General features: G+C 48.3%; 1 protein-coding gene across 6 annotated transcripts in view; it reads left to right on the forward strand.

Moving 5' to 3' along the window:
- The window catches only part of PAK4 (p21 (RAC1) activated kinase 4), an 81133-nt gene that overhangs the window by 35677 nt on the left and 21759 nt on the right, over window positions 1-23697 (forward strand). For all 6 annotated transcript variants that reach the window (XM_081922006.1, XM_081922007.1, XM_081922009.1 and 3 more), the window contains one exon: window positions 21639-21862. In XM_081922006.1, the coding sequence (XP_081778132.1) occupies window positions 21659-21862 (204 nt within the window). In that variant the 5' untranslated portion in view covers window positions 21639-21658. The remainder of the gene's footprint in view (window positions 1-21638; window positions 21863-23697) is intronic.

Below are 23697 nucleotides of genomic sequence, written 5' to 3' on the forward strand. Positions count from 1 at the left end.
AAGGTCCCATAATCAGTCTCCATAGAACTGTGAAAGATCCCACCTGATCCCTGGAAATCCACTGCTGATTCTTGTAGACAGGGAAGCACAGATCCAGGGGCCCCCATGTTCCTCCTTGCTCTAAAGCAGTTCCCTAAGGTGTTGCGAGCATGTTAATTTCAGGGGCCCGCAAATGTTTCTAAAATATTATGGTTGCATGCCCAGTAGGGGTTTATCTCCGCAGATGGTCTTAGACTCCTTTTCGCACAATGCCTGTGTGTTGACGCTGTTGTTGTAACTCATACACAGTGTTCCAACTTCTTTTTAAAAAGCTGCACCACAGAACCAGTTTATATCTGATCCTGAAGAAACTAGTTTTGTCAGTCTCTTCCAGTTTCCCTCTCTCTCTCTCTCTCTCTCTCTCTCTCTCTGTCTTTTTTTATTTTTAAGGTGGTGGTTATATTTTCAGCCAGTGGCAAGATCTTAACGGCTGGGTGTGTGCTGGTGTGTGCTAGTGGACGTAGGCGTGCTCGCTCTACTCCTCTGCTTATCCAGGGCCGTGAAAAAGTGTTGGTTTATGGCTGACTAATTAAACAAGGCAGGGAGATAAAGGGAATTTGACCTAGGTTAAGGTTGGTGGATGTGGCTAGTGGGGGGGGGGGTCCTTGGAGAGTAATTTGACCTTCTCCTCTCCTTCAGCAAACATGTAGGTCCCTTTGCAGAGGTGGCAAAAGTGAAAAAAGCGTTAGCTCTGAACTTAACCTCCCCCCCCCCCGCCCCAATCTCTGGAAACTGGGTGGGAATCTGTCTTTAGTTGCTTAAATGTATTGGGACTCGGCTTTGTGCATCCCATTAAAGACTGCCCAGCCGTGAAGATTGCTGCTGAAGTTATTCTGGGAGTTAAAGTTCTTCATTTTGGTACAGTTTGCATGGCTTCCTCTGTAGCAAGGGGGGAATTGAATGGCTGCTGATACTTATGGATTTAAATGCAACGGGGGGTTGTACAGCGGTACCTCGGGTTACAGACGCTTCAGGTTACAGACGCTTCAGGTTACATACTCTGCTAACCCAGAAATAGTATCGCGGGTTAAGAACTTTGCTTCAGGATGAGAACAGAAATGGCGCGGTGCGGCAGCAGCAGGAGGCCCCATTAGCTAAAGTGGTACCTCAGGTTAAGAACAGTTTCAGGTTAAGAATGGACCTCCAGAACGAATTACCGTATTTTCCGCCCTATAGGATACACCGGCCCATAGGACGCACCTAGTTTTTTTTGGGGGGGGGAATAAAGAGAAAAGAAATTATCCCCCCCCCACGCTCCGGGCAGCAGGCTGCTATCCGCAGCCTAGGGAGCCCTGTGGGTACTCCCGCAGGGCTCCCTAGGCTGTGGATATCTGCTTCAGCACGCCCCGCGCTCTGGCCAGCAGGCTGTGGATATCTGCCCAAAGCGCGGGACACTCTGCTTCAGTGCGCCCCATGCTCCGGGCAGCAGGCTGCCATCCGCAGCCTAGGGAGCCCTGCAGGAACTCCTTGCGGGCTCCCCAGGCTTGCTGATAGCTTCCTGAAGCCTGGAGAGCAAGAGGGGTCGGTGCGCACCGACCCCTCTCGCTCTCCAAGCTTCAGCGAAAGCCTGCATTCGCCCCATAGGACGCACACAGATTTCCCTTTCATTTTTGAAGGGGGAAAAGTGCATCCTATAGGGCGAAAAATACGGTAAGTTCTTAACCTGAGGTACCACTGTAATTGATCTGAGGCTGCAGATTGACCTCCCCAGTGAGGCCGGCCTTTTCGAGAGGGTGCAAAACCTGGAAAGGGGAGATTTTTGTTTGACCATTTAATGAAGTCTTTTTGTCCCTGCTGTGTAGTGTTAACATTTTGCTGGATTTCCTCAAAAGACAGTTGGAATGGCACTTTGTACTCCTCCTTCCGGCAACTCCTGCAGCCAAACTGGTGCCAAACGCACTGCTCTGCTTTCCTTTGGACCCCACGAGCAAGGCTAAGGGGGGGGGGTCTTGTCGTCTGGGCAGACCAGGACCGCCAGGCACACTGCCCAGGTTTGCACCCTGGGGAAGTCATTTCAGTGCTGCTAACACAGCAGTTTGACTTCACCCCCAGAGGCGCACTCCGTTGTCTCTCAAGACAGACAGATGCCAACAACAACAATATGTTCCCATTGCACAGCAAGAAAATTGTTTTACAGTATGTCAGAAATATCTCTCTAAGTCATAGAATAATAAAATGCAACAAGTAAGATGAGTGAGGTGGAGTAAAAATATTCCAAATTAATTATTTTTACCTTATATTCTGGGAGGTTCGCTATTGGCTAACCCATATTCACCAGGCACCAAGTAAAGTGGTAGCTCGGTTTAAGAGCAGTCCTGTTTACGAACGATTCGGTTTACGAACTCCGCAAAACTGGAAGCAGTGTCCCGGTTTGTGAACTTTACCTCGGTCTAAGAACGGAATCCGCACGGTGGAAGGGCACCGGCAACGGGAGGCCTCATTAGGGAAAGCGCGCCTTCATTTAAGAACGGTTTTGGTTTAAGAATGGACTTCCGGAGTGGATTAAATTCGTAAACCGAGGTAGCACTGTAATGGCAGATGTACTTGAGCTCCAAGGAGAAAAAGGTGGGATAGAAATGCTGCAACAACAACAACAGCTACCTTTTCAATAGGGGATCTTCTAGCTGCCCTTTTCTGACCAGACTTGCTTCTTCATTTGAATCAAAAATAGTAAGGACCTCACTGAGCATTTATTTACAGTGGTACCTCGGGTTACATACGCTTCAGGTTACATACGCTTCAGGTTACAGACTCCGCTAACCCAGAAATAGTACCTCGGGTTAAGAACTTTGCTTCAGGATGAGAACAGAAATTGTGCTCCGGCGGCATGGCAGCAGCAGGAGGCCCCATTAGCTAAAGTGGTGCTTCAGGTTAAGAACAGTTTCAGGTTAAGAATGGGCCTCCAGAATGAATGAAGTGCTTAACCCGAGGTACCTCTGTATTTCATAAAATTTATATATGGCTTGACTATAGACAAAAATGAAAATGGTATTCTAGCCCATGGCAATGTTGTCTGTCTGAGCAAGGTATATACTACATCCCAGTTTCCAGAATCGACTTTTTCAGTGGTGGTTAGACTTTTCCTCCATCTCCCATCACCCCCCCCCCCATTAATGGTTTTAATTCCAGCCTACTTTTTCTGCAGTAGAAACTGTGTCTCCTTCTTTTGGTGGAAAACTTGGAGAATTTCTCCCCTTTTAATGAACAGAACATCAGAGTCAATGCAGGGGTAAATCTCATCAGGATTGCAAAGCACGCTGAATGTGTCAAAGGAATTCAGTGATTGGGATATTTCCAGCATCACCTGGAGACCAAAAATATTATTGCATTTCTTTTGGTTAAGCTTCTTTTTTTTTAAAAAAAAATCCATTTTATAATGTAGTTTATTTTTTTCTGATCCATCAGCATCTGGAGTCAGGAGGAATTTTCCTTCACACTGGCCTTTGCCTGGGTGTGTTACTGTCCTCTTCCGACATGCTCCGGCAATCTACATTTTCATCAGCCTCCGGGCATTTCTGATAAGATTCTCTCCTGCTCCTTTTGTGGAATTCCTGTGAGAGCTGGGCTCCTCCAAAAGTGGAGAGTGGAGGGATCTGATTTTGCCTGGAGCTTTAATCTTAAATCACATAGGGAAACCTGGGCTACAGGGTGGATCCTGATTTACCCTAACCCTGACCCACTTTTGACGGGTGGGTGGGTCTGTCCACCTGCCAGTCACTTGACATCGCCATGACACTGGCCGCCTCAACTTCAAAGGGAAGAATATGCTCAAGGTCAGGCACAGGCAAACTCGGCACTCCAGCTGTTTTGGGACTACAACTCCCATCATCCCTAGCTAACAGGACCAGTGGTCAGGGATAATGGGAGTTGTAGTCCCAAAACATCTGGAGGGCTGTGTTTGCCTATGCCTGCTCAGGGTGGACTCAAGAGGAAAACAGTGCTCCCTTGCAATAGTGCCGTAAACAAGATCAGCTCTGGAATGATAGATTTGTCGGGTTGGAAGGGTACCCTAAGGGCCATCTAGTCCAACCCCCTGCAGTGCAGAAATCACAGCTATTCACAAGTTGCTGAACTCTGATTTCCATTGGCCCCAGCCAGCGTGGCCAGTGGTCGGGGATTATGGGAACTGCAGTCCAGCAAGATCTATCCGCGCTCCTAGTGCACAGGCAGGCGGGAAAGCCAGGGAAACGGGAACCAGCCCACTTTCCACAAAGGCAGCAAATAAATGCTGTGTTTCTGAAGCATGGGTGTGGCTTGAGTGCTAGTTAGACCCACACAAGCATGTTTCAAAGCAAGTCTTGTGATCTGCTGGGGTCAGCCAGCAGTGGGACTTGAGGGCAAACGTACCCAGAGCTCTTCTGTGGAGCTCCAGCAGGCCAGATTCCCTCATGGACCCTCTGCCAATTGACTGGGATGGGCCGGAGGGACGGGAGAAGGGAGGACACCCCTTTCCGATCCTGGATTGCTTTGTTACATTAGGTCACCCCTCCAGAATGATGCGCAGAAACATCGGGGAGCATGTGGCGGCGGAAGGGTTATAAGAGAGGTGGGCTGGGCATGCAAACAGATAATAGACTTGTCTTTGTCTTTCCCCCTCATGTTTCATATGTTGATCTAGTGGCAGGAGTGGCCAAAGGCTTCCTTTCACTTCCAGATACAATTCTGTCTTTGTTTAGACAGCACATGTGGGGAACGCCATGCAAATGGTGTGAAATTGCTAATACACTCCTTAAGGGGTAGTGGTGTGGTTCCTTCCTGGCTTTTCCCACAGTACAAAGGGGCCCCCAAGCGATGTTTTCCCTTTGCCATTTGTCTGGGTCAACAGGGGGCCAGTAGAGCAAGTTTCATTGGGCCCAAATGGTGGTCATATGACCAGAGATTTTGGGGGGGGGTGTGTGTGAACGGGTTCAAGAGGAGCGCTGCAGGCATGGGCAGCACCAGGTAGGTCTCGCTGAAGCCCCTAGGCAGGTAACACTGTGGGGGTTGCACACAGCTAGTATTTTTAGTTTGTGGCTAATTGTTATTTATTTATTCATTGCATTTGTATCCCACTTTCTTCTCCCAAAAGCTCAAGAGTGGCGCACACGGCTCTTGCCCTCCTCCTTTAATCCCCACAACAACCCTGTGAGGTAGGTTAGGCTGAGAGGCAGTGTGAATGGCCCACCGTCACCCGGTGAGAGCTTCATGGCCGACAGGGGATTTGAACCCTGGTCAACCATGTCCCAAGGGATGCGGGTGGCGCTGTGGGTTAAACCACAGAGCCTAGGGCTTGCCGATCAGAAGGTCGGTGGTTCGAATCCCCGCGATGGGGTGAGCTCCCGTTGCTCGGTCCCTGCTCCTGCCAACCTAGCAGTTCGAAAGCACGTGAAAAGTGCAAGTAGATAAATAGGTACCACTCCGGCGGGAAGGTAAACGCCTGCTCTGGTTTGCCAGAAGTGGCTTAGTCATGCTGGCCACATGACCTGGAAGCTGTACGCTGGCTCCCTCGGCCAATAAAGCGAGATGAGCGCCGCAACCCCAGAGTCGGCCACGACTGGACCTAATGGTCAGGGGTCCCTTTACCTTTACCACCAAGTCCCAGTTCAACACATGAACCGCTACACCACACTGGCTGATTTCTCTTTGATCCTGGGTGCTCATGTCTCATTCATGTAAACGGGTTATTTTAATTGCAAGGTGCTGAGAGAGGTGTTGGCCAAGTTTGAAGGACAGGTAGAAAACGTTAGAAATGGTGATTTGCAGAGCTGTGGTCAGCTTGTGTACCTGGTCTTTTGCTGCTTTGAGGCTTTCCGTTTATTTAAAGCGACTGACAGACACAATAAATAATATTCCCTCCGTTGCCCAGCTCTGGGGGAAAGTGAAGTTACCTGCAGTTGTCTTTGCGCACACCCCTCCCCAACTCTAGGCTGCTTAGAGTATTAGGAAAGCCCAAGAATGCTCCCTTGACTCTGGTTGCAAGACCCCACATCCCAGTTCTGGTGCATGCAGAAGGCCCTGTGTCTAATCCAGTGTTTCCCAACCTTGTGCCTCCAGCTGTTTTTGAACTACAACTCCCATCACCCCTGACTAGCAAGACCAGTGGCAAGGGATGATGGGAATTGTAGTCCAAAAACAGCTGGAGGCACAAGGTTGGGAAACACTGGTCTAATCCAGGGCATTCTCCAACCAAGAGGTACTTGGTGAGCAGAACTGGGAAGTTCTCCCTGATTTGGGATCATGGAGATCTGCTGCTCTTCAGAGCAGACAGTTCAGGCCTAGATGGATGTAGTGCTTTGCATTTGTGGACAGCAGCTGCATATAAGGTCCCCATTGCAAATGTAGGCATATGTTTCCATTTCTGTTCTGCCCAAGAGCCAAAGCTCCCTGGGCGGCTCACAGGACAGAGGTTAAAACCGTAAAATGCAAGGACGTGTAATGTTAGATCTAAAAGTAAAACGGGCACAGAAGTAAAATCCAACAATACTGTGAGGTTTCCTTCCTTGCTCTTTGAGTAACTGCATTTATCAGGCTCTACACTGCAGTAATCAGTAACCACTATCAAAGAAGAAGCTCCACTTAATCCTTCTGTTCGCTTCTGGGCTTCCCTTTTTGCACTCCATACTGGGAGCGGCTGCTATTCTCTGTCTGTCTGTCTGTCTGTCTCTCTCTCTCTCTCTGTGTGTGTGTGTGTGTGTTTGTGTGTGTGTTGGGGTGGGGGAATGCTTCTGGTCAGCAGGACAATAGTCACTGTCAGCAGGAAACTTCTACAGCGAGTCTTCTCCAACCTGGAGTCCTCCTGATGTTCTGCACTCTCGACTCCCATTGGTCCCAGCTGGCTGATGAAGATGGGAGCTGCAGTCCAAACCATCTGGAGGGCACCAAGTTGGGGGAGGCTGTTTTTAAAAGGAGTTAGGAGCTGACGCGGTATGTTGACAACAGGCAGGTGCCTTAGCTGTACTCTTTTCCCTATGTGCCAGCAGTTCCCATTTCAGGGCCCCACCTCCTTGGTTCCATAAACTCCTCCCCAGGGCCCCTTACTACCCTACCATGTAAAAAAAATAATATGCCTGACCCACTAAGAAAGATAATGACACAAAAAATTTCAAAACGCAAACAATTAATTGCACATTTGTTAAAAATCCTATTAAAACTGCTTAGTTTAATTAATTCAACACAGTTGATCCAACTTTTCAAATTCTGATAATTACTTCAGTACCCCCCCTGCTTCTTAGCAAACCGCCCCCCCCCCATAATTTCACTGCCCCAAAGGGCACTGTGCTATGCCAGTGCTAGTGATTTTAAGAACAAGGGCAAAGGTGGTCATGTTCTGTTGAATTGAGGGTGGGATGCAGAATCGGACATGTGTTCAACCCAAACACATTTTTGCCACATCAGGGCTGAGCGGAGCCTGGAAGCTAGTAAAAAGGTAAAGGGACCCCTGACCATTAGGTCCAGTCGCGGCTGACTCTGGGGTTTTGGCACTCATCTCGCTTTATTGGCTGAGGGAGCCGGCGTACAGCTTCCGGGTCCTGTGGCCAGCATGACTAAGCCGCTTCTGGCGAACCAGAGCAGCGCATGGAAACGCCGTTTACCTTCCCGCCGGAGTGGTACCTATTTATCTACTTGCACTTTGACGTGCTTTCAAACTGCTAGGTTAGCAGGAGCAGGGACCGAGCAATGGGAGCTCACCCTGTCGCGGGGATTCGAACCGCCAACCTTCTGATCGGCAAGTCCTAGGCTCTGTGGTTTAACCCACAGCACCAGCTAGTAGGGATGCATTATTTTTGCGAGGCACAAAACGGATCACGTAGCCCCTTGGTGTTGAAGGTTAGTTCTGGGCCTGGAAAACACTTCTTGAAGGTGTGTGCAAGAGGCTTCTGAGCTCTTTGGTGGTCTCTGGGAGTGGCCCTTGAGACGCCTGCCAGGGTTTGTGCTTCCAAGAGCAGATGTCAGGAAACTTCCACCCAGCCAATGGACTGAGGAGAAGGGAGGGGTCACCAGCCATTTAATTGAACAGAGGATGGGCCAAAAAGTCATAAACAGGAGCTTAGTCTTGGTTACTCCCATTTTGACGCTGCAGCCTGTGGAGGAGCGCCGAGCAAGATGAAGTCTCACGAGGAGGAATGGGATTGTAAGTCTGGCTGCATCTTCACTGCTTTGTTCAGCACCAGTAACACTGAGAGCCTTTCTTTTTTGCTGGGTTTGTCCAGATCTCTCGGTAGCGAAACTTCTCTGCAATCCTCTTTGTAGTTTCTTCTTCCTTAGCTGTGACTAAAGGCGGCCACCCGCCTGGAAATTCTTGAGCTATGCTCCCGTAATCATTACCAGGGAAGGGAAGGAGGGTGTGCATCTTTCTCGGGTGGCTCAGATGCTGTATCTCTTAGAAGTTGCAGCCGGCCTGGTCTGGAGTTTGTCAGCTCTTTTTGCCTGGTGAAGATCTGTGTTCGGCCGAAAGCTGGTATATAGTATTCCTCTTTGTGGTCTTGCTGTCGGCCCGCAGTTGGGCAGCTTTGGCACTTCTTAGAGCTTAAGGTTGCAATCCGGACTCCGCTTACCTGAGAGTAAGCCCCATTGAATTCAGTAGGACTTAGTTCTTAGTAGACATGGTGAAGATTGTGCTGTTTGTTGAGGAGGCACTACTTCTCTGTTGCGATTCAAAGATAGCCCTGTTTCTTGTTTTCTGGGACAATTTAAGGCATCAAATTCTTCATACCACAAGTTAAAGAGGAGAGCAGGAGTGAAGCTGGGAGTTGGCTTTGGTTGAGAGTTAGCTGCACAGTGGGCTGTCTTAACTCTTGGTCTGCGCTGGATGGAAGGAGCGTTGGAGAGACGTGGCTTTGTAAGGGAAGCGCTTTATGATTCTGGTGGTTTTCAGGGTGTGGAAAAAGCAGAATGCCACAGAAGAAGCGCAAGGGACCTGAGAAGTGCAAGCTCAGCCCTCGGAGATCGAGTTGGTGCTGTCTTCAAAGCAGCTTTTGCAAGCCTTCTGCTGTTTATTGGCTGTTCCTGCTGTAATGTGTCATTGGAAACTGGACGGTGGCTGCACAGAAATAGGAGGAGGAAGTGGTTACTGACTCCACTTGGAAGGCTTTTATCCCATATGTGTTCTTTAATTTAGCAACCCAGGAAGCAAAATGGCTATAGTGCACAAAAAGACTCATCCGCTCCCCTGTTCTTTCAGATTTCTCTGTGAGAATATATGGTTGCCATCTAGCTGGCTGTTCTATCGCATACATTGATAATTGTTGGGGAGGGCAACAAGTTTCAGGGGTCACTAATATGTCTGGGGATGATTCAGTAGCCAGAGGTGAGACTTTCCAGTTAAGAAATTGAGGCTTAGGATAAGTCTTGCCCACCCCAGTGGCTAGTAGAAGCCGAGGAAATTATGCCGGTTTAACTTAATTTGCTAATTGCACCTTAATTTGCACCTTTTCTTCGAGATGCACAGCTTGGCTGTTCTATTGGTGAAGATTTCTGAATTTTCATTCTCTGGCAGAGTGTTTGTTCGCTCCCATCTGCATTTTTTTAAAAAAATGATATTTATTACTTTTTAAAAATTACAAAAAAGGAAAGGAAAAGAATACAAGAGAGAAAAAAACCAAAGAGAAAAAAAAATACAATACAATATATAGACAATACAAAACACAACCTAAACACATTAACCTAAACACATTAAACTAAACTAAACCCAATCCCCAACCCTAACCCTAAATAAAACAAAACAAAAACAATTTAAAAACATACATCACACCTTTTCCATACTCTATCTTTCATTCCCTTGTTGCCTCGACCTCCTCACACCTCCCTTTTTGTATTCCACTTCTATTAATTGTTTCAGTAAATCCTTTCCATCTTTCTCTATTTTCTGTCATATTATAAATATCTTAACATATTTTTTAACCTTATTTTCCATTAAAACTAAAATACTTATATATGCTTAACTGCTTATAACATTTCTGCTAAGGCCATAAAATTTCATTCCACCATTTTTCTATCACTCATTAATTTTACAGTATTTCTATATATAAACTTTAAATTTTCCAATCTTCTTCCACCATCTCCTCTCCCTGGTTTCGGATTCTGCCAGTCCTTTCCGTCAACTCCATATAGTCCATCAACCTGGAGATCTTATGTCCGAGGCTCTTAACTCTTTTCCAGGTCCCTTCTGCAGGTCTTCTTCATATTCTTTAATGCTAAAGAGCAGATCTCAAGAAGACTCCAACCTAACAATACTTTTATTCCTTCTGGACAGGTCAGCCAAATTTCCATACTTGAAGCTAAGGTCCATAAAGTGTTTCAAGACATGTTTCAAAATTCCTCCAAATCCAAAGGCCCCCAGAACTTCAATCTCCTCCAGACCCAAGTCCATGTCCCAGAAGTCAGTTAATCCCTGTATAGAGGGATCTTTCCAACTTTCCTTCTTCAGTCCAAGCCGGGATCCGATCCTCAAAATCTGACTTCCATCTGCATCTAATTTTGCAGTGAGCCAGGTCTCCCTCACCATCCTGCAAAATGGAGGGTTCCCTCTAGGCCTACTGCCGCCGCCACCACCCCTTCGCAACAGGGAGTGTGAAACAACTGGTGCTATTCCAGGATCTGGATTTGGCTCTGGGATCAGCAGTTGCCAATCTGGAATGTTCAGGACATTTCTAGGGACCAGCCCCAAATGTCTGGCATTTGTTCCTGTACAAGATTGCTGACACCTTTGGTGCTCACATCAAAAGGCTTGGGCGAGCCAGGGACATGGGCCTCTTCCAGACCTGTGGATGGGTGGTGCCCGTCTGGCAACCTGGACAGATTATGGGCAGGCCCCAAACAAACATCCTCCTTATGAAATTGCTATTGTTTGTTAATATGGATTAAGTGCTCATATTCTTGCTCTGATTAGCAATATCCTCAAGACTGCCAATTACAGGATATTGGCAATTCAGGTATGCTGGTGTTTCGCCTTCCGGGTAGCAAGGTGAGGTTGTTGGTTCTGCAGAGCAAGAGGCAAAAAGTACATGAAATTATATCTTGTCTGGCCAGCTAATAAAGCATTGCAAGCTGTTGATTCCAAGGGGTGTTTCTTCAGCTGTGCAGGAACTTGGAAGAACCATCTCTTTGGGTTGGAAAGTTTGCCAGCCGCCTTGAACTTTGATGAAGATCTGTTCTTCACCCTGTATAATCAGGAGATAGTAAATTAGCATGATGCCCAGCGTGGTAACCTTTTGGTCTTGCTGCAGTTCCTGCTGCTTCCTATTACAGTGGTACCTCTACTTACGTGCTACTTATCCTTTGGGATATGCAGGGGGCTAACCGGAAGTATCACTACTGGGAAGACCATAGCTTGAACTATACGAACCTTTGTTGGCAAGGTGATGTCTCTACTTCTCAAGATGCTGTCTAGGCCTGTCATTGCCCTTCTCCCAAGAAGCAGGCGTCTTTTAATTTCGTGGCTGCTGTCACCACCTGCAGTGATCATGGAGCCCAAGAAAGTAAAATCTCTCACTGCCTCCATTTCTTCCCCTTCTATTTGCCAGGAGGTGATGGGACCAGTGGCCATGATCTTCGTTTTTTTCTGTTGAGCTTCAGACCATATTTTATAGTTAAAGCTCTGGTTTTCCCAGTAGTGATGTATGGAAGTGAGAGCTGGACCATCAAGAAGGCTGATTGCCGAAGAATTGATGCTTTTGAATTATGGTGCTGGAGGAGACTCTTGAGAGTCCCATGGACTGCAAGAAGATCAAACCTCTCCATTCTGAAGGAAATCAGCCCTGAGTGCTCACTGGAAGGACAGATCATGAAGCTGAGGCTCCAGTACTTTGGCCCCCTCATGAGAAGAGAAGACTCCCTTTAAAAAGACCCTGATGTTGGGAAAGATGGAGGGCGCAAGGAGAAGGGGACGACAGAGGACGAGATGGTTGGATAGTGTTTTCGAGGTTATCAGCATGAGTCTGACAAAACTGCGGGAGGCAGTGGAAGACAGGAGTGCCTGGCATTCTCTGGTCCATGGGGTCACGAAGAGTCGGACACAACTAAACGACTAAACAACAACAACAACAAAACCGGAAGTATATTTTTGGGTTTCGCCATGCGCAGAAGCGCTCTATCGCACTGTGTGCAGAACAGGCACCTCGGGTTACGGAAACCTTGGGATCCAACCAGAGTTCTGGAACAGATCCACAACTGGAGGTACCACTGTATGCTTAATTCTCCAATGCAGGAATTCACAGGCCTTGTTCCCTTTACCCAAGTTCCAAGAAGGTACAGGAGGAGGAGGAGGAGGACTGCTCTTGTGCTCAGATCCTGCTTGCAAGTTTCCACATCTGGTTGGCTACTGTGAGAACAGGATGCTGGAATAGATGGCCATTGGCCTGATCCAGCAGGCTCTTCTGATGTTCAGCTAGCCATATGCCCTCTACTTAACTTGTAACATGGGGTCAAAGAAAGGGCTATCTACCCAGAGGCTCACTTCAGACACAAGGGCAAGACATGGTTTATACTTAGGAAAACGAGCCACTTCTTCCTTTGCGGGAACGTTTTGCTGCAGACTTAAAATCAGAACCTTTGGGTGCCCTCCCCTTGTTCATGACTGAAAGGGAAAGAGGGGCCATGAGAAGCAGTCCTCCATGAATTGGTCTAATCCCCTTTTTAACTTGTCCAAGTGAAGAAGTGCTTTACAGTCATACCTCAGGTTGAAGCCGCTTCAGGTTGAGCGCTTTCGGGTTGCGCTCCGCGGCAAGTAACGGAACGCATTACTTCCGGGTTGCGCCGCTCGCACATGCGCAGAGTGTCGAAATGCCATCATGCGCAGAAGCAGCGAATCGCAACCCGCAGATGCGCAGACGCAGGTTGCGTTTACTTCAGGATGCGAACGGGGCTCCGGAACAGATCCCATTTGTATCCAGAGGTATCACTGTATTTTGTCTGCCCTGAATCTTTCAGTATTCAGCTTCATTGAATGACCCTGTTGGGTTTTAATATTATATCCCCGCTCCAAATGTGGTGACCTTTCCTCACATGGGAGTTGCTTCACCCCCTTGATCATTTTGGTTGCCCATTTCTGAATCTTTTCCAGCTCCACAACATCCCTTTTGAGGTCTGGCAACCAGAACAAAACACGTTATTCTGTGTGGTTGCACCAAATATTTGTAGAACGCCATCATGCTATTGGCAGTTTTACACCAGCAATTCTGCATGTGAATTCTTCTAAGAGCTCTCAGGTAGATGTCATCTGGACCCATGATTAGTTCATTTCTAATTTGCCAGGCTGTGACTGAGAAACATGCTTTGCAGGTATGGCACAGGTACGTTACATGGTGGCTGCGATGTACCTTAATAGGCTTAAGGAGTGACATCCCTGCAGCCAATTGGATCCAGCAGTGCATCTGGGGTCGTGGCATATCTCCAGCCCTGCCAAGGAAGCATGAGGTTTCTCTTGAAGGATCCTCTAAGGGGATCAAAGGCTTCTGCAAACTTTTTGTAGGTCACCAGTTCAGATCCAGAGCAGGTCCGCCAGATGGTTCCTGCGTGAATCGCAAAGTGGCTGGCTCAGAACTGTTCCTGCTGGCTAGATGCCAGTGTGTTGCCACTGGCAACCTGGGCATCAGAGTCACTGAGGTGGCAATGCCAGGTCACTCCTGATCCTTCCCAGCTTTGGGGTCAGGCACTCTGCCAAACTTGCCCTGCTCGTTTCAACCGCATTTCCACACTGACCCTGCAAAAGATCCCACCTTGACCTGTTCAGTGTGTCAAACCCTGGCTCTCAGTTTTAAAGAGGGTTTTCTTGTCTCAGGCCACTCAACACAAAATGGAAGGAAGCGGGGAGAGGTTGTGTTTATCCTGCGTTACACTGGCTGGAGTCTCGTGCTTATGTACCCAAAACCACAATGCCCACATGTGAGAGAAGTGCCTGCGGACTTGTGTGTAACCCCAAAGTAGAAAGGTAAAGGTAAAGGGACTCCTGACCATTAGGTCCAGTTGCGGACGACTCTGGGGTTGCAGCGCTCATCTCGCTTTACTGGCCAAGGGAGCTGGCGTACAGCTTCCGGGTCATGTGGACAGCATGACTAAGCCACTTCTGGTGAACCAGAGCAGTACACGGAAACACCGTTTACCTTCCCACCAGAGAGGTACCTATTTATCTACTTATACTTTGTGCTTTCGACTGCTAGGTTGGCAGGAGCAGGGACCGAGCAACGGGAGCTCACCCCATCGCGGGGATCTGAACCGCCGACGAACTTCTGATCAGCAAGCCCTAGGCTCTGTGATTTAACCCACAGCGCCACCCGTGTCCCTAACCCCAAGGTATACACAAGTACAAAAAGCCTACAGAGAAAAATTAATTTATAGGAGTGGTACTCAGAACGACCCTCATAACTCAAGTGGCACAGGATGTTGAGAGATTGATAAGGGAATGACCGGACAACTGCATGGTGGACAGCTGGGGGCTAAAATGCAGTGGTATAGATATAGTGCATATGTTTTGTATGGATAGAAAGAGCCATAGGTTACTTCCTGGTTCACACTGAAAAGCTGTTTCTCAGCATCCCCAGGAATAGAAGAGAGAGCTTCCCATAGACATCACTGGAGAAATTAAAAGAAAGCAATATATCTTGAATTGGACACAAGTGTGTTCCTCCCTAAATAAATAATGGAGGATAGACTGGAGTGGCTGGAGCCCTGAACAGAGGCATTCCATCCTGCAATATTTTGTTGTAAGGTCCCAATGGTTTTAAAAATCATTTATATCCTTCCTTTTGACCTCAGAAATTAAAAACATTTCTCAGTCTTAAAATTGCCTGGTCGTGCTGCTTCTATTTCAAGACGGCACCGTTTTCTTCCCGGAATTTTGGCTGCAGTTTTATCTGTGTTTGCTGCAGCACATGGTTTGAGGCGACTTTGACGAGAGGTGCCTGCAGGTCAAGCCCTCTGGCCTTTAAAATCTCGGTTGGGGTGAGAGAGGAGGGATCTTTGTACGTGCAAGGGGCATGAACTCCAGATCCGTGTTTTGTGGATTAGAGATTTGAGTCTACCTTGTACCGCTTCACAGTCAACTCGCGCACTAGCAGAACTTCAGTGAAATCCTTCGCAGGATTTTGAGATGCCTTTGTGCTCAAGTTTTGCCAAAGGATCAGACTTCCTCTTGCTTCCCCACCCCTCCAGAAAATCTGACCCGCTTCTGTGCATTCGCTTTGTACTTGAAAGCGAAAATGTCAACCAGGGCAGATCATTCATGCTTTGGTTTTCATTCTGCTCCATACTTTTATTTTGGTCGAGTGGTGTTGTAAAAAGTGATCTGGGAAGGTCAGGAGTTAACACTTTCTGCACGGCAGAATTACACACACACACACACACACACACACACACCCGGCGTCTGAGAAATCTGATAAGGGGGTTGCCTCAGTGCCCTCATAAACCAGAAATCAAAGTGCTGTTAAGAATCGAAGTGTCTGTTTAATAGACACAGAGAGAAGCCAGCCGTGATTCACATTTACAATGCATCTTAATAATGGGTCAGTCCAGGGTAGAGAGATTGTTCAAGGAACAGGGTTCCCACTGCAAATCCCTTTAGCGCCTGGTGGGTTAGAATGCCAGTTTTCTATAAGGTTACTTTCAGTTTTCTATAACATACTTCTATAAATACAGCATGTGCATTTATTCAGGAGTGATAAATAGAAGTCCTTCTTCACAAAGCACATTGTTAATCTATGGAACTCGCTTCCCCAGGAGGCAGTGATGGCTACTGACTTGGATGGCTTTAAAAGAGAATTGGGACATCTAGTTGGCTGCTGTAAGAACAGGATGCTGGACTTGATGGGCCACTGGCCTTGGCCCAGCAGGCTCTTCTTACGTTCTTATTTATTTTGTTTATTTAAAAATAAATATGCTGCTGTCTGTCTCTCTCTCTCTCTCTCTCTCTCTCTCTATATATATATATATAGTGATTTACAGCAACAAAACATAAAGCCATACAATAAGAACCATAAAAAGGTTAAGATCAGACATCAATTAGCCTTTATGGAAGGATACATTCTTAATTGCCTGCATAGGCCTGGGAGAATAGAAGTTTTAAGCAGGCATTCAAAAGTTGGTACAGAAGGCACCTGATGACTGTCTAGTGAAGCCTTTCTCAACCTGTGGGTCCCCAGATGTTGTTGAACTACAACTCCCATCACCCCTAGCTAGGAAGCCAGAGCTCAGGGATGATGGGAGATGTAGTCCAACAACATCTGAGGACCCACAGGTTGAGAACCACTGGTCTAGTGGCAGAGAGTTGCACAGGACTGGGCCAGTGATACTAAAGGCTTGGTTTCTTGCTGTCAAACGAGCCTCAGCAGTGGCACTGCTGGAGATGATCTTGGCTATTGTGCTGAGATATAAGGGTTCAGGTGGTCCCTGAGGCTCGGTAGTGGGTAGGCAGCCACTGCGGCTGTTTTAACAGTGGAGTCACGTGTTCTCATAGAATCATAGAGTTGGAAGAGACCACAAGGGCCATCGAGTCCAACCCCCTGCCAAGCAGGAAACACCATCAGAACACTCCTGACATATGGTTGTCAAGCCTCTGCTTAAAGACCTCCAAAGAAGGAGACTCCACCACACTCCTTGGCAGCAAATTCCACTGTTGAACAGCTCTTACTGTCAGGAAGTTCTTCCTAATGTTTAGGTGGAATCTTCTTTCTTGTAGTTTGGATCCATTGCTCCGTGTCCGCTTCTCTGGAGCAGCAGAAAACAACCTTTCTCCCTCCTCTATGTGACATCCTTTGAACATGGCTATCATATCACCCCTTAACCTCCTCTTCTCCAGGCTAAACATGCCCAGCTCCCTTAGCCGTTCCTCATAAGGCATCGTTTCCAGGCCTTTGACCATTTTGGTTGCCCTCCTCTGGACACGTTCCAGTTTGTCCGTGTCCTTCTTGAACTGTGGTGCCCAGAACTGGACACAGTACTCCAGGTGAGGTCTGACCAGAGCAGAATACAGTGGGACTATTACTTCCCTTGATCTAGATGCTATACTCCTATTGATGCAGCCCAGAATTGCATTGGCTTTTTTAGCTGCCGCGTCACACTGTTGGCTCATGTCAAGTTTGTGGTCAACCAAGACTCCTAGATCCTTTTCACATGTACTGCGCTCAACCAGAAGCTCTCAACAGCAGCCTAGCCGCCACATCCTTCATGATCCAGGGCCCTGTCGGAAACCTGGCCACTTGAGACCTGAACTCTGGTGATGCCTCTTTCTTCCCTGGATGGAGAAAAAGTCACATGTTGCTCCACCCACTTTTGCTCCTGCTCTCCTAAGGTCTGGCAACCCACAAGGTGGCTTGATTTAGTATCAAAAGAAGTGTGACCCAGAATAGGAAGGCTCTTACCGTATTTTTCGCTCTATAAGACGCACCTTACCCCTCCTAAAAAGTAAGGGGAAATATGTGTGTGTCTTGTGGAGCGAATGCAGACGGGAGGCTCTGCTCAGCACTCCCTTTAAAGAGCCGCGTGGAGTGTGTGTGCGGCTCCTGGGGGCATTTCCCCCAGGAGAGAGAAGGGCTGCCCTTCTCCCTCCTCGGGGAAAAGCCCCCAAGAGCCACACACACACTCCGCATGCTCTTTAAAGGGAGCGCGGCTTTTGGGGGAGCCTTCATCCCGCTGCCTGGGAGAAGCTGCACGCAGCTATCCCATAAGCCAGGACAGCAAGAGGCTATCCCAGAAGCCAGATCCCTCTTGCTGTTCTGGCTTCTGGGATTCGGAATATTTTTTGCTTGTTTTCCTCCTCCAAAAACTAGGTGCGTCTTATGGTCTGGTGCGTCTTATAGAGCGAAAAATGCGGTAGTAGCTCCCACAGCCTCTTCTGGTCAGTGGCATTAAGTCTGGATCTCCATTGAGGTTGAGGCTACCTGGTTGAAGGGAAGGCAGTGGATGATCAGCAGGTGCGATACCAGGAATACATAACCATTTTGACCACTGCAGCCATCTTCTTTGTCCTGATCTTCAGTCTGCCTTGAGCAAAATGTTTGCCTGTTCTCTTGTCCTGCCTTTGTCTTTCAAGGATGCTCCATCCTACGGATGTAAACAAGCCAGGCCTTTCCTTATTTACAGCAGCTCGGGAAGACCTGCTTAGATCTCCCTTGGTGCCAAAGCTTCCTTGCAGCCCAGGAAAATCCGATTTCCTCAGGTCTCTCTGCGGTGTCGCCCTCTGCTTTTGGGTCTAGTGCAGTACAATCACACCCTGCATGCATTTGTGTGATTTCAACCAGGCGTGATTGAAGGCAGGCTGGTTGAAACGGCCTAAGTTAGATCCAAGCAAAAAAACTTTTGTGTCAGGTCTGTTTGGGGTTACCTGGTGCAGAAGGAGCTTTTAAGCTCTCCACCTTGCTTGGGGAGCAAGACGCACTCAGCACACGGACTCTAGAATGCTGCTGTGAGGTCATTGCATACGATCTCACATGAGGACCCCAGCCTCCTTGAACTGGCATCCTGAGCAAGCCTTGCCCCCCAAGCAAGTCAGAGAGCATAAAATCTCTTTCCACACTGGTTCCTCTTGGGTTACCTGGTGCAAGCAGCTCTTTTAAGCTCTCTGCATTGCTTGCTGAGAAGGCCCACTCAGCGCATGGTCTCTGGGAGTGTGGGGATTTCTCTCTGCCCCACACCCGCTAGCTGCAGGGCAACTCCAAGGATTTGGGTATACCCTAGGAACCAAACGCGGGTGGCGCTGTGGGTTAAACTACAGAGCCTAGGACTTGCCGATCAGAAGGTCGGCGGTTCGAATCCCCACGACGGGGTGAGCTCCTGTTGCTCGGTCCCTGCTCCTGCCAACCTAGCAGTTTGAAAGCACATCAAAGTGCAAGTAGATAAATAGGTACCGCTCCAGCGGAAAGGTAAACGGCGTTTCCATGTGCTGCTCTGGTTCGCCAGAAGCGGCTTAGTCATGCTGGCCACATGACCCAGAAGCTGTACTCCGGCTCCCTAGGCCAGTAAAGCGAGATGAGCGCCGCAACCCCAGAGTCGGCCACGACTGGACCTAAAGGTCAGGGGTCCCTTTACCTTAGGAACCAAACCCATGCATAAAGTGTGATCCTATTGTGCAGGAAAAGTTGTGAGGCGATGCTCTCTTTATCATCCCTGATCAGAGTCTCTTGGAAGTGGTTTGCAACTCCTCCCTTGGCCTGGTTCAAGAGAGGGCCACTGTCATTGTGCAATAAGAACCGGATGTGTCTGCCTGTTTGCGATTAAGCCGCCAGCCGGGATTGACATAGATCTGATCCTACAAAGTGCTGAGCGCTTCCGATTGCAGTCAGTTTTAGGAATGCTTTCCGGGGTCATCAAGGGCTCAGGCACCTGTGGGACAGATGAGTCAAAACAAAACTGTTTCTCCAAGGAGGAGGAGGCTCTCCCCAAGGATGCGCTGAGGCAGGGGTGTGCAGGCAAAAGCAGGACAGAGGCTGGGAAAGGACCGGGCTGGCATGTGGAGCAAAGAAGAAAGATCCTGCCCCACCTTCAGAACATATTTGGCTTGCTGTGGGGAGTCTGGCAGTGGCCAGGCAGATGCCTCTGGAAGGGGCGGCTCCCAGAGTTCCTCAGGAGAACTATTATTATTATTATTATCATTATTATTACTATTACTATTACTACTACCATTATTACCATTATTATTACTATTATTATACGCCACCCAGCCACTCTGGGCGGTTTACAGCATATATAAAAACATAGTAAAACATCAAACATTTAAAACTTTCCAATACAGGGCAGCCTCCAGATGTCTTTTTAAAGTTGTGTACAGTGGTACTTCGGGTTAAGAACTTAATTCATTTTGGAGGTCTGTTCTTAACCTGAAACTGTTCTTAACCTGAAGCACCACTTTAGGTAATGGGGCCTCCTGCCGCCGCGGCGCCGCCGGAGCACAATTTCTTTTCTCATCCTGAAGCAAAGTTCTTAACCCGAGGTACTATTTCTGGGTTAGCGGAATCTGTAACCTGAAGCGTCTGTAACCTGAAGCGTCTGTAACCCGAGGTACCACTGTAGTTCTTTATCTCCTTGATCCACATCCCCTCCCTATTCCTAGCATCTGGTGGCCAAGAGATATTTTCAGAAGCATGGGAATGTCATCAGGAGTCCTGTGGGTTTTTTCAAGCACTACCTGTACACATTGCCTGCTCTGACTCTATTAAAGAGAGCTTTACTTGTATCCACCCGATCCTTATCCTCGTGGCTAAAGTCTCATTTCAAAACACACTTTGTTTGTATGTCTCGTAAGTGGCTTTTGTATCTTCGAGTTCCCTCTGAGAATGTTTGATGTGCTGCTGTATTGATCTCCAAGGTTTCCCTTGGAGGAGGCTTTTTTCCATCCCGTTTTGTGACAACAAAGGCAACCTGCAAATGCTTTAAATGAATGAGATAAATAAAAATACTTCTGTCATGCCATGTGCTGGGCTGTTCCTTTTCTCTTGTGTAGTTGTGTGTACTTTTTTTGGCATTTCAAGAAATGCCTAGTTACAAACTTTTTTGGTTTTTTAAACTTTGGATTAAAGGTTATCTCCGCTTCCGCCAGGAGAGTAGATTCTCCAAATGTGTTTGTAAGGCTTTTGGTTTCATCGCTGGAGGAAGGTTCATAGGCAGCCAGCTCTGTAGTCCTTTGTAGCCAGAATTCAAGGGTTCCCAGTGTTGTGACTGGGAATAAGTTTGCCCTGATTACACTGCTGGCATTTGAAGCAGTGATCCTGCAAGGTGTCTTGCCCCGAATCTTACTGACCTTGTGGCTCTATTCTTTCTCATGTGGAGGGACTATAAATCAGTGCAGAGCACATGTTTTGTAGGCAATAGGTTTGAGGCTCAGTCCCTGGCAGAGCCTCCAGTTAAAAAGACCTGAGTAGCAGGTAACGGGGAAAACCTCTCCCTCTCTCTGAGCGCAAGGCCCTGGAGAGCCATCGCCAGCTAGAGGAGAAAGTACAGAACTAGATGGACAAACATCCCAAACTGATAACAGCCGATTGGTATTGCAGAACTTGAGCTTGGATGCCAATGGCTTGCCTTGCTTTTCTCTTAATATTTTTGTCAAGCGCCTTAATCGGTTTCTTCATTCTGCAGCGACTGCAAAGGAAGAGAGAGCACCTAAGAGCGTCTTGGGTCACACCAATGGCCCATCTAGTCCAGCATCCTGTTCCGGCAGTGGCCTAATTAATGCCTGTGCGGAGCAGGATTCGGGCACAAGAGCACCCCTCCTCTCCTGTGGTTTCCAGCAACCTATCAGTCTTGAGCAAAGGAAGGGAATGACTGGGACGTTTTTCCAGCTCCTGCAACAAGCCAGAGCTTCATTTGCTTGAAGGTTCTTGAGGCTCATCCTTTCCCCAGCCTGGTACCTTCCAGATGTTTGGGGCTACAGGCACTGTACTGGCTGGGGCTGATGGGAGTTGTAGTCCAACATTTCTGAAGCCTGGTCCTAGGAGAGCCTTTGAGTTCTGCTCCCTTTTAGTTTGCTATATTCTGTGGATGCCTGACCCATACGTAGGACGTTTCTGCAAAGCCGTTGCCCATTTTCGATTTCAAGCCAAGGCTTTATACTGACCCTTATTTGCCTGTTTTCTTCTTTTCCTATGATTTCCTCTCGCTTTTTGCTTTTCTAAACCGCCTTCTGTGTTTCCTTTCAGGTCTGCTAGCCAACATCACCATGTTCAGCAAGAAGAAGAAGCGCATTGAGATCTCCGCCCCCTCCAACTTTGAGCACCGGGTCCACACGGGGTATGACCAGCAGGAGCAGAAGTTCATAGGGCTGCCGAGGCAATGGCAGGGCATCATCGAGGAGTCTGCCAAGCGGCCGAAGCCGTTGGTGGATCCGGTGTGCATTACGGCCGTCCAGTCTGGCTCTCAGAAGGTAGGGGGCACTGGCTTTGCTCTCGGGTGGGACCTGAACTTCATACGTTTCTGTCGGAATGGGAATGTGCTTCTGAGCGGTGGCTTAGCGAGTAAGCCATAAGATGGCCAGCTGGTAGCTGCAGCCTGCTCTGATGTGACAGGTGCTAGCTGTAGACCTTTTGATGCTGTGTAAGAAGGGGGCGGGGGGGGGGGACGACACATCCTGAACCTAGAGCTTCAAACCGCTAGAGGAGACTCTCAAAGTAACCTTGGGGTCATTTCACCCAACCACTTTGTCACCAGCCATAAGGTTGGAGTGGTTTTTGAGATCTCAGCGTCTCTCCCAAGACTGCAGTTTGCTGCCGTCTGGCAAAACTCCTGGACATGTGAGTTGAGCCGGGTGACGGATTCCGGTTGCAGCGTAACCTTGAAGGCTTTGGGGTGCGTTCACAAGACTAAACGTAACATCAGAACAGCTTCCTGAATTTCTTTCTGATGAAGTAATGAGCGGATTCTGTAGGACTCGAGTTCTGTCCATGTCAGAAGTTTGCTACCCTCACCCACCGGGTATCCTGTCTGTCGTTTGTGCTGGGATATAGGAGTGACTGGAGTTTTAGACCCCCATCTCTGGGGTGTAGCGTAAGAGGCTCCCCTTGCCGAGCATGCAAAATGAGATGTCGTCTCTGAACGACTGCTTGGTTCAGGCATAGGTCCTGGAACAGCCCCTTCCATTCGTGGAATGGGGCGATGTATGTGTCCTGCGTATAATGAGTTTGCAGCTCAGCTAATTTTTTTTCCAGGGTGAGGTGGGTTGGGGGAGAGAGCGGACCGCAAGCCTGACACATTTCGGAGCTGCGGGACAACCAGGCCTGAACGCCAGAGCCAAAATCTGGACATTGGAGTGGAGTCCCAGTGCAGCAGACAAGGGGTCTAATGCAGCGTATGTGAGGCAGCTCTGAGTTGGCCTCTGGGGGCAGAAGCGCCTGGCTCTTTCAGAAGCGTCACGAGGTTCAGCTTGAGGCGGAGGAGCCGAAATGCCTTCTGCTGGAGGGCGCGGGGGGGTGGTACAGCGCTGCGTGTTAGCAGGCCAGGAACTTGATCCTGAAAACAACGTGATTTGTGTCCTCAAGTCAACAGTGATTCACCCAGATCTGGAAACCGACAGGCTTTTAAAGGTTCGTGTCCGATGGGGGAAGGGGTTTGCTGGCTGGTTTTCCGGGAAGAGATTTGTCGCACTTCCTGTACTATGGGGTGCCGGTTTGGGGCTCATCCTGATAGCCAGCCCACCCTCGACAGCTTACCAGTATGAACATCCATAGCAGTAAGGAGAATGCCTGTGTTTGTCTATTTAGCCGAGGAGGCAGCAAGGGGTGCCCTGCTTCAGCTTTTAGTTCTAGCCAGGAGGAGATAGTAACAGGCAGCCCTGTCAGGGTTAGCTGATGGAGAAGGTGTCTATTTAGGCATGAGGATATCAGCGTCTGGCTTTCTATGGGCTAGCAGGATTCAAGGACAACAAAGTGTATTGCGAAGAGTTAAATAAATCATTGTACTGCCAGGTAGAGGGCAGGAAGAAGTGGTGGGCTCTCCTTCACAGGAGGTTTTTAAGCAGAGGTTGGAGGGCCACCTGTCAGGAGTTCTTTAGGTGTGATTGAGGGTTGGACTAGATGACCGCTAGGGTTCCTTCCAACTCTACAATTCTGTGACGCTTGGTTAGGTCTGAATGCTTGCATGGCATTGAACCTGGCCATGAGGCTTCAGCGTTCATACCAAAATCGATTGGAATGCCTTTTTGCGTGTCCAGCTATTTTGTATGTGGTTTATCTCTTGGTCGCTCTGCTAACAACATTGCATTTT

The sequence above is a fragment of the Podarcis melisellensis genome (assembly GCF_964234715.1).
Source record: "Podarcis melisellensis genome assembly, chromosome: 8".
In the NCBI taxonomy this organism is placed as follows: domain Eukaryota; kingdom Metazoa; phylum Chordata; class Lepidosauria; order Squamata; family Lacertidae; genus Podarcis; species Podarcis melisellensis.